This window comes from Peromyscus eremicus, chromosome 6, assembly GCF_949786415.1.
Source record: "Peromyscus eremicus chromosome 6, PerEre_H2_v1, whole genome shotgun sequence".
In the NCBI taxonomy this organism is placed as follows: domain Eukaryota; kingdom Metazoa; phylum Chordata; class Mammalia; order Rodentia; family Cricetidae; genus Peromyscus; species Peromyscus eremicus.
The window spans coordinates 15,961,391-15,976,570 of record NC_081421.1 but is presented as its reverse complement, the minus strand read 5'-3'; the positions used below and the strand labels follow the sequence as shown (position 1 = coordinate 15,976,570).

Sequence of the window (15,180 nt, the reverse complement as noted above, 5' to 3'; positions counted from 1 at the left end):
TAGACTCTTCTGTATAGTAGAGATCCCCAGACTCATTCAGCTCTGCATAAGTTACAGTAGTTTACTAAAATACTTTATTTAACAAATAACATGGGTTAGAAGATTTTTGTGCAACAGAAAAGTTGTACAGAAAGTTTATTCAAAGCATAATGTTAAAGACAAAACAATTTATCAAAGTTCAGTTCTTATAATGGATTTTCAAATAAAAAAATACCCAGGGCTGTTACAGCACTGAATAAATATCCTTTTAGTAGTATATACATATAAAAATACCATTTTAGCCTTAATTAGCAGTTCTCTTCTTCCTCCTCCTTTTCCCTTGACTTTTACTTGGTGCCTTTTCTCTTGCACTGGTGGTCTGAGCTCTGTGAATAAAGTAATGACAGCTCACTGTATGCCCGCTGAATCCTGGACCGACCGGATCACTGGAACTCTAAAGGCATCTTGTTTTACAGAACTAGGTTCTGTTTTTTATGTATATTTGAAAGAAACAGAAATCTGTTACCTGATTTTCTTTGGATTCTTATCTGGTTCCAAAATGATCATTTCTTCTTCTTCACTATCTGACAGCACTATAGGGGCACCTTTAAGAAAACACCAAAAAAGTAGAAGTAACTACTTATCCACATCAGACGTAGGTCCTAATGCTCGCTCCCATTTCCACACACAGACAGCTCAAGCTCTGCTGGCTGGAGGCATATATACATGCTCTTTTCAAATCTTACCCTATTTCAAGTAGCTCCTTGCAGTTCTCAAAAAAAAAAAAAAAAATTGTAAAAATCCTATTTTCTGTAGGCTTTTTTTTTTTTTTTTTTTTTTTTTAAAGAGGACTTATGTAGGCCAAGATGGTCTGGTTTATTACTACCAGGGCTGACCATGAAAAATGTAGAAAACTGTTTTGTTTGCCCGTTTTTCTCTTTAATATTAATTATATATATATGTAAATAAAGCATGCAAATCAATCCCTTGCCCATTTGGCTGGCTGTGTATTCTTGTCTCAGCATTCTTTGTTCACATGCTTTAGGAAAGCTCTACCTTCTCCATCATCCTAGTTATCTTAGCTATCTGTAAACCATACTAAACCTTAGACAGATATACATATGTAACAGTGAGGTGGTTAAACCAACTGGATAAGGGATTCTATGCAGCATTTAATAGACCAAATTATTTTAAAACTCTCCCATTTACCGAATTAAACCAACAATTCTCTTCTATGAAGATAGGAAGAATGTGCATCAGCAGAATCACCAGCCAGCCCCTTGCTGTCTACCACAGTGTGCACACTGCTCTGGTAAACTATCGGAGTTCAGTTCTCCTTGCTGTCTACCACAGAGTTCATCTGCTCTAGTAAATTGTCTGAGTTCAGTTCCCAGCACCCACATACCTCCTGGAACTCCAGCATATGCATACCTAGGCACATATATGCATTCATACACTAAATGGAAGAATGATAACACAGTAAAACCTTTCTAGGGGCTTCTATTCTAATGACAGTCACTGCTGCTAATGTGGCCAATTACATTAACTCACATTTAAAATTCAGTTTCTCAGACAAGCCACATTTCAAATGTTCAATAGGTAAACAACAGTGGCTGCTATCCTGGACAATGCACATAAAGAACATTTCTTATTTTGTCCCTTTTTTTTTTTTTTTTTTTTTTTTTCTGGAGCTGAGGACTGAACCCAGGGCCTTGCGCTTGCTAGGCAAGTAAGTGCTCTACCACTGAGCTAAATCCCCAACCCCAAGAACATTTCTTACCATAGAAAATTCAGTAGAAAATTTCTACTGAAAATTCTACTGTGTCATAGTGTAAGTACACATGTGTGCTGGTCTACACAGACCAGAAGACAGTGTTGGTTCCCTTGGAGCTGGAATACAGAGATGTGGACACTAGGATCCAAACTCTTGTCAGTCTTATTGAGCATTAAGTATCTTCATAGCTGAGCCACCTACCTCTCTGACCCACATAATGAGCTTTTTTTTGTTTGAGTCAAACAATGCCACTTACAGAGATGAAACCTTTAGGAAAAACCTTCAAATGTCCATGAATAGTTTTTTGTTTGTTTGAGACAGGATCTCTATTTAGTTCTTGCTGTCCTCAAACTCCCTATGTAGAAAGAGATCTTCCTGCTTGTGTCTCCCCAGTGCTAAGATTAAAGGTGTATGCCACCACACCTGACCAGATGTAATTTTTTTTAATTGTTTAAAAGTATCGCTATCGAGGGGTTGGGGATTTAGCTCAGTGGTAGAGTGCTTGCCTAGCAAGCGCAAGGCCCTGGGTTTGGTCCTCAGCTCCAGAAAAAAAAAAGTATTGCTATCATGTACATGCCAACACATACCACTAAATCTCAAAATATTTAGCCTTCCAAAACAGGAAATATCCCTATGTATGATCTACAATCTCCATAAAGATACCTCTTTACATATGTACTAGCTTATGTACAGTTTATATAGTTTATATCTATAGCTGTCTCTATAATATACATTAAAAGCCAAAAGCATCACCTACCTTGGCTTCCAGTATCAGGAACTCCTCCAGTGTCCATCTTTGTATCATCAAGAATGACCGATTCATCAATGCCCCCTTCCTCCTCTTCCTTCTCAGAGTCTTCTAGGTCACCCCAGGAGTTTCCTATTCCATCTCCAATCTGGGCAGTTCCAGGAGTCCACAGCACAGGTTCAGAAACACTGAACAAGTTAAGAAAACTGAATATCCCAAATTGCTATCTAGCCGGGCGGTGGTGGTGCACTCCTTTAATCCCAGTACTCGGGAGGCAGAGGCAGGTGGATCTTTGTGAGTTCGACGCCAGCCTGGTCTACAGAGTGAGATCCAGGAAAAGGTGCAAAGCTACACAGAGAAACCCTGTCTCAAAAAACCAAATTGCTATCTAATGAGCTATTTTCTTACAAGATGGCTGCATGTGTCCCACAAATTCTTAGGAATAAAAATAAAACTATAGTACAGATGGCTGAATAACATTATAATTGGACATCACCAATAATCAACCTGATAGTAATTTGGTAATGAATGACTTCAAGATTATGTAATACCATATAAAGAATTTGGCCATGTTATCAGTATTGAAGTAGTTTCTCAAAGGGAAATGAATGCTGGAATTTTGTTTGTATTTTCCTACAGTACTGGAATGGAACCCAGAGCCTTATTCATAGCTAGAAAAGTGCAGTACCAATGAGCTACATCCCCCAGCTCTAAGGTGGTTCTTAAAATAGAAAAATGTGTTTTTTAGAGATAGCTGAGAGAAGCTAGATGTCACTTAATATGGCATATTTTTCTCTTACAGTTTGAATTCCCCCAAAGCAAATTTCAATATGCACATTATAGCCTTAATACAACAAACAAAAAAAAATTATATGCATCTTGTTACTGTAAAAACCACCCCAATATTAGATACACTTCTGGAGGAGGTTCAGCTTCAGCAATAATTTCTTCTGCTTTCTCCTCTATGTTGGAGGTATCAACAGAGGCCTTCTCCATTTTAAATGCTGTGATCCTCTGGTTTGCTATCGACTCTGCAAAGCCAAACTTTCCACCTTCTTTCCTGTATGTGGGTTTGGGTTTGGGTTTTTGGAGATGACAGTAGGAAAAGAGAAAAAGATTACTATTTTGGCTTTGGTAGATAAGAAATAAACTTTCTTAACTTCACCACTTGTCCTTGTTAGCTTTAACTGTAAACTTGACACAGCCTAGAGTCAAGAGAAGGGAGGCCCTAATCAGACCACAAATTGATGAAAGAGGGCTCAGCTCTCTCTGAGGGGTACCATTCCCTGGGCAGCTAGTCCTGTGCTGTATAAGAAAGGTAGCTGAGCCTGAGCCTGTGAGCCAGCAATTAGCATTCTGGTCTCAGCTGTACTTGATCAGCTTTGAGCGAGTTCCCCAGTAGAGATGAGCTACAGGAACTAGCAAGGAGGCCTGCCTCCAGGTTCCTCATTGGCAACTGTGATCTGGAACTGTAAGCAAATAAATCCTTTCCTCCCCTAAGTTGCTTTTGGTCAGTGTTTTATCACAGCAATGGGAATCAAACTTGAATACTACCATAGTTATCAAGACAGATGTCACCATAATTACTGAAGCTCTGCTGCATATGTACTAGGTACTTGAAGTATAGTCTCTAAACCTCCACAGAACAAGAAAGTACACTGAAGTGCTGGCTATTTGTTGCTTAAGGTAACAGGAAGTAGAGCTATGAACCAGCCTGTTCTATTAATTTGAGTTATTAGATTCTTTTTTCATAAGAACATGTTCACTTCTAAGAAAACACTTCTGTGACTTTTTAGAATAAAATCTCAACTAAATACTAGTATATACAACTGAGATTAAAGTAAAGACCAACTATGAAATTATACGGCTGCCCTTGTGTGATAAAAGCCCTTAGGAAACATGCATTTAAAGAGCATACACAGTTCTGAGAAGTTACACTTACCTAACTCTCTGGTCATTGTCCAAAGCTTTCTGTATTAGCTCTGTAATTTCTGCTACTTTCACACCAGCTATTTTACTGCATCTCAAAACCTGTTTGTAAATTTGAGCTGTTAGTTAAAGACAACGAATTAAATGGCTTTTTCTAATGAAACCAAAACCATGACACGAATTTTCTACCTTTACACTTTAAGCATTTCTTTTCCAAATATGAGGTTAAGGCACAGTAAATACAGTGGTTGCCTAGCATGCGCGAGGCCCTGTGTTCGATCCTCAACTCCACAAAAAAAAAAAAAAATCTGAAAATCAGTTAAATTTTGAAGGTCTAGCACATTAAGGGAACAGACTTGAGCACTTTTTTTTGTTTTTGTTTTTTTCGAGACAGGGTTTCTCTGTGTAGTTTTGGTGCCTTCCTGGATCTGCTTTGTAGCCCAGGCTGGCCTCGAACTCACAGAGATCCACCTGGCTCTGCCTCCCGAGTGCTGGGATTAAAGGCGTGTGCCACCACCGCCCCGGCATTGAGCACCTTCTTAGGCAACAGTTAAGACACCACAGAGACCACAGATAAAATGCTCAGGAATACAGACTTCTTTTCTGTGTCAGCAATCCACAGAAACAGAATCAACAGTGGTGCTGATGACAATAATGGAACATAACATTCACTGAGCACTCTGTATCCCAGACACCTATAATCTGCCTATACATTTATCCTTCCATCCTTTCTACAGCACCAGCAATAGAATCATCCCCTAATGTACAGAGACCCAGAGATGAGTCTCCCAAAGGCTATAAAGATCAGCTAAAATCTGAACTGAAACAGCTCCCTTGGACATAATGCTTATAATGCTACATGGCACCCTGTTTTCTAACAACCTCGTGAATCTGATAGATGGCTGGGTTTGAGTATCACTGCTGGTTGTGTCCAAATTCCAAAACTTAGTTTTCTCTTAATGTCTGCATGTAATACTTTACAAAGCAGTAATATGAGTCTTTCTTCACTGAAGGAACTAAGGTGTTCCTCCAGTCAGATCCTAGAAGGAAGGACAAATCTAGGGAGGACAAGGATAGGAAGGATAACTCACGGCCACCTGTTAGAATGTAATGTCTGTACTAAAACCAGATTCTAACATAATTAGACTTACTTATCAAAAGTACCCTGCAGCTTTTGGTTAAAAGATAACTAAGCTATGAGGTTCAATTAAGGATGCATGCCTTTAATCACAGCACTCAGGAGGCAGAGGCAGGCAGATTTCTTTGAGTTTGAGGCCAGCCTGGTCTATAGAGTAATTATCCAGGACAGTCAGAGATATTACACAGAGAAACCCTGTCTCGAAAAACAGAAAAAAAAAAAAAAAAAAAAAAGATAATTTTAAGATAAATGAAGTAACAATAAAACTTCTGAAAAGAGACCTCTTACAGGAAACTAGTCAAGGCACCAACCTGGTCTTTGAGCAGCATTATCCCACCACTAGACTGAATAGTACAAATTTCTCGATGCTTATTCATGGCGATCACCAGCAAGCCATCCATTACTCGTTCTTCTCGCTCATTGGGGTCCACCAATAAATATGTTCTGAAACAAATGTTAAATGGTCCTGAAACATATCTGAAGCTGAGTGCTGTTTCTAGAATGGGTTTTTTAAAGTTAGCGTCCAAAATCAACTCTGAAGGAGCTGAGTCACTTTAACTCAGCAATTTCAGTTACATGGAATGTATATTTCTCTGGCCATTACAATGAAACCACACTAAGTCAGACTGAAATTTAAATAACATATAACCCAATACTTATACCATCTCTTTGATAAAATGACTTCTGGCTCATTAATAAAGACTTAGATAACATTAATTTGGTTCATTTTCAAGTGGCACTGAGGCTGCCTGTTTCTGCAGTGCTGGCAGACACACGGGCACTGGGCTACTCCAACTGCGGATATAAAATACTCAGTGCAACGCCTTTAATCCCAGCACTCGGGAGGCAGAGGCAGGAGGATCTCTGTGAGTTCGAGGCCAGCCTGGTCTCCAAAGTGAGTTCCAGGAAAGGCGCCAAAGCTACACAGAGAAACCCTGTCTTGAAAAACAAAACAAAACAAAACAAAAAATACTCAGTGCAAATAGATGAATGCAAAATCTTGAATAATTTTTAAAATACTGGTATATAGTAGAATGAAAATATTTTATGCCGGGCGGTGGTGGCACACGCCTTTAACCCCAGCACTCAGGAGGCAGAGCCAGGCAGATCTCTGTGAGTTCCAGGCCAGCCTGGTCTACAGAGCAAGCTCCAGGACAGGCACCAAAACTACACAGAGAAACCCTGTCTTAGAAAAAAAAAAAAAAAAAAAAAATTACATCTATAAGGTTAAAAGAAATGTAAAAAAATTTTTTTGGTTTTTCAAGACAGGGTTTCTCCGAAGTTCTGTGCCTTTCCTGGAACTCACTCTGTAGCCCAGGCTGGCCTTGAATTCAGAAATCTGCCTGCCTCTGCCTCCCCAGTACTGGGGTGTGCGCCACTACCACCTGGATGAAATATAAAAAAATCTTTAACTTGTTTTTATTTTGTTTTCAGAAAGGACCCCATTATGTTTCTGAGTTTTGCCTAGAGTTTGCTATGGAGCCCAGACTGGCCTGAAAGCCACTGAGGTCTTCCCCAATTTCTGGTTTCCATACTTGATATGTTTCTCTCACCTTTCAATGTGACTATTGGAAAATTTTAAGTTACTTTTATGGCATATACCTTTTATTTTACTAGATAATGCTGGTCCACTTTCCTAATATAGAATTAGCTACAATGACTAAAAGTTGAAATCTTTTTCTAGTTATTATGCACGAAAGAACTTTCCTGAAAATCTAGGACTCAGGCTTTACTTAGAAGCACATTATGTGGATATATGACTCCCCATTTTATACTAAGATTAACAAGGAGTTGTGAAGAAAAGGCCAGACAGCTGAAGGAAACAAATTTTCTAGTTTGCAAATCACTTTCCCTCACAATGTGCTTCTAGAACTACCCCCTCTACTCTGCTTCACAGTACCTGCGTTTCATTGGTCCAGAGGAACTCTTCCCCTTTCTCAAATGAGAGCTCACATCTCACATGTCATTCCCAAGGCATTTGTCTAGCCCAAGTAAGGATCGCATTGAATTCTTATTCTGTAAGTATGCTATGAGCAGAAAAGTGATGGGAAGTGTATTTTTTTAAATATTTATTTATTTATCATAATACAGTGTTCTGTCTGCACGTATGCCTGCAGGCCAGAAGAGGGCACCAGATCTCATTACAGATGGCTGTGAGCCACCATGTGGTTGCTGGGAATTGAACTCAGGACCTCTGGAAGAATAGCCAGTGCTCTTAACCTCTGAGCCATTTCTCCAGCCCTAGATGCTCTACTATTAAGGCTAGCGTGTCTGTGGTTGTATCAGAACAGAGCAACAGAGGTCCTAGCTTGGGGCCGCAGTTTGGCAGCTCAGCTGGTAGTGCTACACAGCATGCACAACGCCTGGAGTTCAGTCCCCAGCACCACATAGGCCAGGCACGGCAGTAGATGCCTGGAATCCCAGCACATGGGAAGTGGAGGCTGGAGGATCAGAAGTTCAACGTCAACTCAGCTGTACAGAGAGCTCAAAACCAGCGTGAGATATGAGACCCTGTTTCGATAAACAGGATCCAATTCCTAGGTATACTTACATCTTCAGCCCATGACAAGGCGACACTTACCCTTGCTGGAAGAAAGCAAAACTGACACAGATGGGCATGTGGTGGATGCTCAACGGCACAGGGTCGCGCTCTTCGGGGGTATACTGTCAGAAGACAAGGCCAAATTCTTACAGTCAGCAAATGAGAAATACAAAAATCACTTTGCAATCAAGCACTAAGAAGTTGTTCATTGTGAGTAGCTAAGTAATGTCTTTGACAACTATGTTCCTATTTTATGATGATAAAACATCCCTCTATGTCTAATCTTCTATCCCAGATGCCTTTTTAGTAAAGTGTATGTCCTCCGCTAACAGGAGTCCTGGCACTTCTCAGAATAAGGGCTTTACCTCCATGCAAAACTAATCACACTCTCTTTTTTTAAATTTCCTTATACACTCCTTCCTCTGTAGGAGCACTGTTCTGGCCTCCAAGTTTTCAGATTCTGCTCTGGCAAAGTGCCTCAAAACAGCATTATGAAAACTTGGGCACTGGATGGTTCCCTTTGCAAATCAGGGCTCAAACAGTACACTGCCATTATTCTAGCATGTGATATATATGAATCAAAATTGACCTACCTGGCAAAAAGAGGAGGACAGCACAGACCACTGGTTCTCACAATGATCCCTGGACCAGCACTGGGATTGTCTGAGCACTGAGTTAGAGGTCTAAGTTCTTAGGTCCTACTCTACCCTCCTGTATAAGCAGGGCCTAGCAGTACATTGTTAACAAGCGCTCCAGGCATTTTCGATGAACTTGTATCATCTACTTGGCTTAGGGAACAAAAGGCCTGAAGAAAACATATAAATCTGATGATCTCAGTTCTTTTCAGGTACTGCCGGCCTCTCAAGAGTAAGCATCTCATGCTGACCCTACACAGAAACCAACCCATTTCCTCTAATAGTCAATCCAAAGAAAGGGTCACAGAGTTCTATTTCAGAAAACCAAGCTGGGTTATGGTATTACTGACAGACACTTCTGTAAGGGAACTGGAAATTTCTAGGGCAATTTTGAACACCTGCAGTTTTTGTCTCATGAACAAATACTAGAATAAATCTGAATACCATCTACCACATGCCTCCACTAATAACTACCTGTCTGCACATCTAGGGCACCCAATCGTTCATAGGACCAGTTCCAGTCCGAACCCTGGAAGCTTACCAGCGTTACTTCCTCTCCTTGGACAGAGACATCGGGTCTTCGGAAGTGACACAAGGCTACGATTGCAGCTATGCTGGCAGCATCAATAATATTTCCATCATGATTTAATAAGTGGAGGTCTACACGTATCTGCCAAACCTGAAAGTGAATTTAAGATAAAAATAAATCCTAACTGATCACGACCAGTGGCCACTGGAAAAGTAACACTGCACACATTTTTTTTTAAATTAAAGCATGCAGTTAATCCTTCCAGTTTTTCCAGTAGAAATGCAGTTAATTTTAAGAAAAACACTTGAAATACTAATAGTAAACTTTTCTATGTGAGTCATTTGAGAACATGACAATATGTAAATAAATGGAACCATTCCAACATTTAAAACCTAATTATGCTTTTTTTAATGTTCATTTTTATTTTACATGTGTGCAAATTTGCTTGCATGTATGTATGTGCCACACTCATGCCTGGTGTCCCCAAAGACCCTAAGTGTTAGATCCTCTGGAACTAGAGTTGCAGGTAGTTGTGAACTGACATGTAAGTGCTGGGAACTGAAGCCAGATCCTGAAAGAGCAACCAGTGCTCTTAACCACTGAACCATCTTTTCAGTCTCCCTAATGTTTTGTGTCTGAACAACAGTATCCATTGTTATGAATCTGGAGCATAATTCCCACCTTTTCACCAGCAACAACACAGAGAGATTCAGTGTCTATACACTTTGAATTTCTTAGACACCTTTCCAAGAGTCGATTTAGCTTCACCAAGAGATCTGACTGCCTATGGAAACAAGAATGAACTAATGTCATGAACTCCAACTCTGAGCATTAAAACCACAGTTTACTATTGTTAAATTCTTCTATGGCTAAAGGAGCTTAAGAAAGAGCAAAATACCTGCCAGGTTCAAAAGCTGGAGCAGCCATCTGAGAAAGTTCAAGGTTAAAAAACAGAATACCTTCTGTTGCCCTATTGAGTTTTGGAGAAACAAGTTCACAGGAAACCTGCCCAAGAACTCTGCAAAAATAAAGGTACAAAGCAGTCAACTAAACATACTTCCCTTTCCATTAAAAAAATGAAATGAAAAACATAAAACAATCAATTCTAAATAACAACACAATGTGACTTAAGAAGCAGAAATTACATATAGAATGTAGTAGCTGCCTCCACACACAATCGTGCATATACAGAATAATAATGTTTAAATGTAAGATGCCGTGCAGAAACACACACACACACACACACACACACACACACACACACACACACACACGTATGTATACCTAAAAAGGATGGTATAAAGGAAATCTCTTACTTCTTACATCACTCAAGAATAAAAGGGAAACTGAGACTTATTGATGACAAGATCTACACTCCTCACATTAGAATATGAGAGACATACAGGTAACAAATTCTGTGTGATCAGTGTCAGCTGCCTACATGATTTGTAAAGATCACAAGGCACTATGTTTTATAGCAGAAAGCACTCGTGGTTAAAAGTTAAAGTGTGACCAGAAAACGAAAAAGGCTTGCATTAAAGAAAGATATTTCTCATCAGATAAAAGAAAGCACTGGGCGGGAGGGGGGAGAACAAGGGAATCCGTGGCTGATATGTAGAACTGAATTGTATTGCAAAATAAAAATAAAATTAAAAAAAAAAGCACTGATTGGATTTTTGAGCTGCTCGGTGAACAACTGAGTCAGTAATTTTCATACCTCCTGTGGCTTTATCTAATTGAATCCTGTTACCTTGTTTTCCCAAGTTCTACAATACAGCATCCATAATCTGTTCCGAATGAGATCCTGATGTTCCTGTAATCATAGGTTTGTCTGCCATCCAGCCGCTGTAAGCAAACATTTATTCCTTTAACATATTTATGAGTAGCAACTTTGTCTGGTCCTGGTCCCCAACACACCTGGCACTGACAAATGCTGGTGGCTTGCGGCTCAAAGGAATTGGCCAGGATAAAACATTGGCCTGGGGCTGGGGAAATGGGCAGAGTTCACACTGGGAACCAGTCCACACCACCACCACACCACAGACCAAATTGACAATGAATCCACGGGCCACCGGAGTCCACCCCGCGGGCAACCCGAGTCTACGCCCAAAGCCACCGAGGCCTCGCACCTTCTTCTCCTCGATGGCCCGGAGAAGGAAGCGGCGCTCGCAGTTGGAGAGCGGCGTTTCCTTCATAGTGTCGGGACACACAGAAGAAAAGTCGCACCGAGAAAACTCCGCACGCTAGCTTCTTCCCGGCGTGGAAAATTGACGTCATCCAGGCGCGCGGCTTCGGAGCGCGGTGTGGGCGGGGCTAGAGATCTGGGACGGCTGCTGCTGGGAGGGGCTGTGCAGTTTATCTTCCAGAAGTTCGTGGCTGGACCCGAGGGGCTTTGCAGAGGAGATGAGCGTCTGCAGCACAGCCCTGTTTTTTTGTGGTTTTGTTTTGTTTTGTTTTTGTTTTGTTTTGTTTTGTTTTTTAAAGACAGAATGTCATTGCGTGTCTCTGGCTGTCCTGGAACTCAACAGCGATCCACCTATCCCTACAACTCTTGCTTGCGCGGTTGGGGTTGGGGGTAAGAAGCAGGGATTTTTCTAGCTCTTGACTCTGGCCTTCTACCAGCTTCCAGACTGACTTAGGTTGTGGGATTTCTCGGCACTTCACAGTAGAGGCAATCTCCAGAGGATGCTAACTTCTGTCAGAGAAAGCCGGAAGGAAGGGTGATGCGGGCGGGCGGTGGAGAATCCTGGTAAGCGCTTGGTGATGGTGAGGACCAACCAAGCTATGGTTTTGGGGAGGATGTAGCAGGATGAAGATAGTTCACTTGAGACCAGGGGACAGGAAAAGAAATGAAGCGACGCTTTCAGTCCCGGTGCACTGAAACCTCGTTTGTCGTTTTAAGTCGTCAAGGTTTATTTTTTTTACAGACGCAAACGTGTTCCCCATCTTCTAGCCAGTGTCCTGGTCTACCCACATCAAGAGATGGTATTTGGCTGGAGAGATGGTTCAGCGGTTAAGAGTACTGGCTGCTCTTCCAGGGGGCCCCGGTTCAATCCCCAGCATTCACATGGCAGTTCACAACTGTCTGTAATTCCAAGTCCAGTGGATCTGAATCCCTCACAAAGACATGCAAGTCAAACACCAATGCATACAAGATTTTTTTTTTTAATTAAAAAAGAGAGAGAGAGAGATGGTATTTGGCAGCTGGCAAAAGTGAGGCGGCAGTAGGTGGCCTTCTAGTGCCCATGTCCCCTGTTCCTACCTTTTTTTTTTTTTTTTTTCAAGTGACAGTCTCACTATATATCACTGGTTGGTCTGGAACTAACAGAATCCACCTATCCCTACAAGTCGTAACAACTCTTGCATGGGCCTGGGAAGCAGGGATTTCCCCAGCTCTTGGCTGGCCAGCAGTTTCCTGGCTGATCTTGTTCCTGGGATTCAGTGCTACAGTTCTTGGCTCACGGAGACCTTGGCCCCAAAGACTTGACAGCTCTGATGCTTTCCAGCTGTCAGGACTGCAGTTGCTGGTCTTGCTCTCTGTTCCCTCTGGCCGTCCTTGTCCAGTGCAGCCTTTCTTCCAGTCCAGGCTGCTTTTGAACTGCCTAGCTGCTGCTTTGTCAGGGGTTGGGCTGCCGGCTGCCTTGCCACTGTCTCAGCTTGGCTGCCAGATTGCTCAGCTGCGTCTGCTATCACCACCACTCTGCTGTCCTAGCTGCTTTTCATGTTGCCCCTCAGGTCACAGAACAGAAAGACAGGAAAAGATCACTTGAAAGAAAACTCTTATTGGGTCAGATGCTTCAAAACCAGAGGAGACAGCACAGGTTAGTGTCTTTCAGGCAACTCACTAAGTGATCCTGAGCCTGCATCTTTTACTGTATCTGGACTTTTGTTTCCTCAGAAACATAATGGTTTAACTGTGGAAAACAAAGAATTTAATGTTTTTTTTTTATCACCATCCAGCAACATATACTGGATTGATATATCTTTGGATAATATTGTGTTAAAATTTTTGGTGTAGGGACTGGAAAAATGGCTTAGAGTTAAAAGTACTTGGTCTTTCACAGGATCTGAGTTATCAAATCCAGCATCCACATGGGGCACTGTACAGTCATCTATAACTTCAGCACCTGGAGATCCAAACACTCTTCTGGTCTCCAAGGATACTGTCTGTGCACAGCACACATGCATCAACACACAGATAAATGCACATATACCCAAGTACCTCCATTTTATTAGTATGCAAAATTCCTTTTATCCTTTTTATTTAAATAAGTTTCCTTATAATTTGTTGTATATTTTACTTGTATGCGTAGTTTACATACTTGGGGTTATGTAAAACTTTCTCAGGTGAAAAGGACGTAAGAATGGAAAAAGATGCCCTAACCCAGAAAATCTGGTCCAAACTGTTCCTAACCACCATGGCTGAGTCCAGGAGACTGGCAACCAGCTGCAGTCAGTGTGTAATGTCCTCAGAGTGTCAGTGGAATAGTCAAGAAGGCTGGTACTGTTTGTAGAGATACAGCTGACTGACTGACAGTTCTTTTGTTGGGACAGCAGAGAGAGTCCAACAGCTGCTGAATAGGGAGTCATATTGCCCAGACTCTCTGTCTTTGTTTATTTACTAATGAATTAACATCAGAAGGAACACTTACTATGAGAACACTAATAACACTAATAGTGATTTTCAGAGCTCTGAAATGCTTAAGAGCATTCGACACCTGACTGTGACCTAGGGAGAAGCAGGACACCTTATCTATCTCATGGAAACTTTAGTAATGGTGGAAGGCTTAATGCTCGGCTTTTGGGGAGTTGAAATATGAAATACTTAAACACAGGAACTCTGAATTGTCTGGGCTCAAATCAGCCACTGCCCTTGACTGTTTCTGTGATTCTGGGCAAGTTACTTAGAATATATGCTTTGTAGTAGGCTGCAACCTATGAGAAATAAAGATGAGTCAGTATGTATAGAGGAAACACCAAAGAAAAGCTTGCATGTTACTGTTTCCTTTTCCTTTAGAAGTTGCAGCTGGTGCATGCCTTTAATCCCAGCACTCGGGAAGCGGAAGCAGAGGCAGGCAGATCTCTGTGAGTTTGAGGCCTGGTCTATAGAATGACAGCCAGGGCTACACAGAGAAACCCTGTCTTGAAAAACGGAGGTGGAGAGAGAGAGAGAAAGTTGTAAGCTGTGACTACATTGATCCCCGTAGGTTTCTTTTCCCACCTTTTTTTTCTGTCAGTGATACATTTTTGTCTCCATTTGCAAAACTTCTGGAATGTATGTGCTTACTAAATATTTGAGTTTTTATTGTGTCTTAAGAATGATCACAACAGGATTTGGTGGCACAAGGCTTTACTCCCAGGACTGGGAAAGCAGAGACTAGTGGATCTTCATGAGTTCAAGACCAGCCTAGTCTATGTACTCCAGGCCAGTGAACACAGGGAGACCCTGTCCTAAAAAGAAGAAGGAGGAGAAGGAAAAAAAACTGTTCTAGAATAGGGAGTGGAAAAAATCTCTCAGTTCAGAGAATTTGGAGTCTCTGCAATCAGCAATAAAACCCAAAGCAAATGAATCATTTTGTCTACTGCTCAGTGCTATCTGAGCACAGGACTGTTTAGTAGAATTCTAGAAAATGGTGATGTTAAAGGTGTTTCAAACAGAAAGAATAATATGCAAAGACCATGGTAAAGTGGGCTTATATGGCCAGCAGACAGGAATTGTGTTCACACACTTAGTTCATTAGCTTTCAAGATAGCCAGCAGACTGCAGGACACAGGACACTCAAGCGAGCTCTTATTCATGTTTGTAGAAAAGTTTCATACATTTTTGATGTCTTAGAGTTTCTATTGCTGTGAAGAGAGACCATGACCACAGCAACTCTTATAAATGAAAACATTTCATTGGGTGG

The 15,180-nt window shown here is 41.3% G+C and overlaps 1 protein-coding gene across 1 annotated transcript; it reads right to left on the bottom strand.

The window, feature by feature from the left end:
* Positions 1 to 119: 119 nt before the first annotated feature.
* Positions 120 to 11,526, bottom strand: Exosc9 (exosome component 9). The gene is made up of 12 exons (XM_059265237.1): positions 11,404 to 11,526; positions 11,025 to 11,119; positions 10,173 to 10,292; positions 9,956 to 10,058; positions 9,287 to 9,424; positions 8,150 to 8,232; positions 5,880 to 6,012; positions 4,444 to 4,532; positions 3,415 to 3,561; positions 2,511 to 2,689; positions 506 to 584; positions 120 to 365 (listed from the first exon to the last, which is right to left on the bottom strand). Exons 1-12 carry the CDS (start codon positions 11,467 to 11,469, stop codon positions 284 to 286), a joined length of 1,314 nt encoding a protein of 437 aa, XP_059121220.1. The 5' UTR covers positions 11,470 to 11,526; the 3' UTR covers positions 120 to 283.
* Positions 11,527 to 15,180: the final 3,654 nt, after the last annotated feature.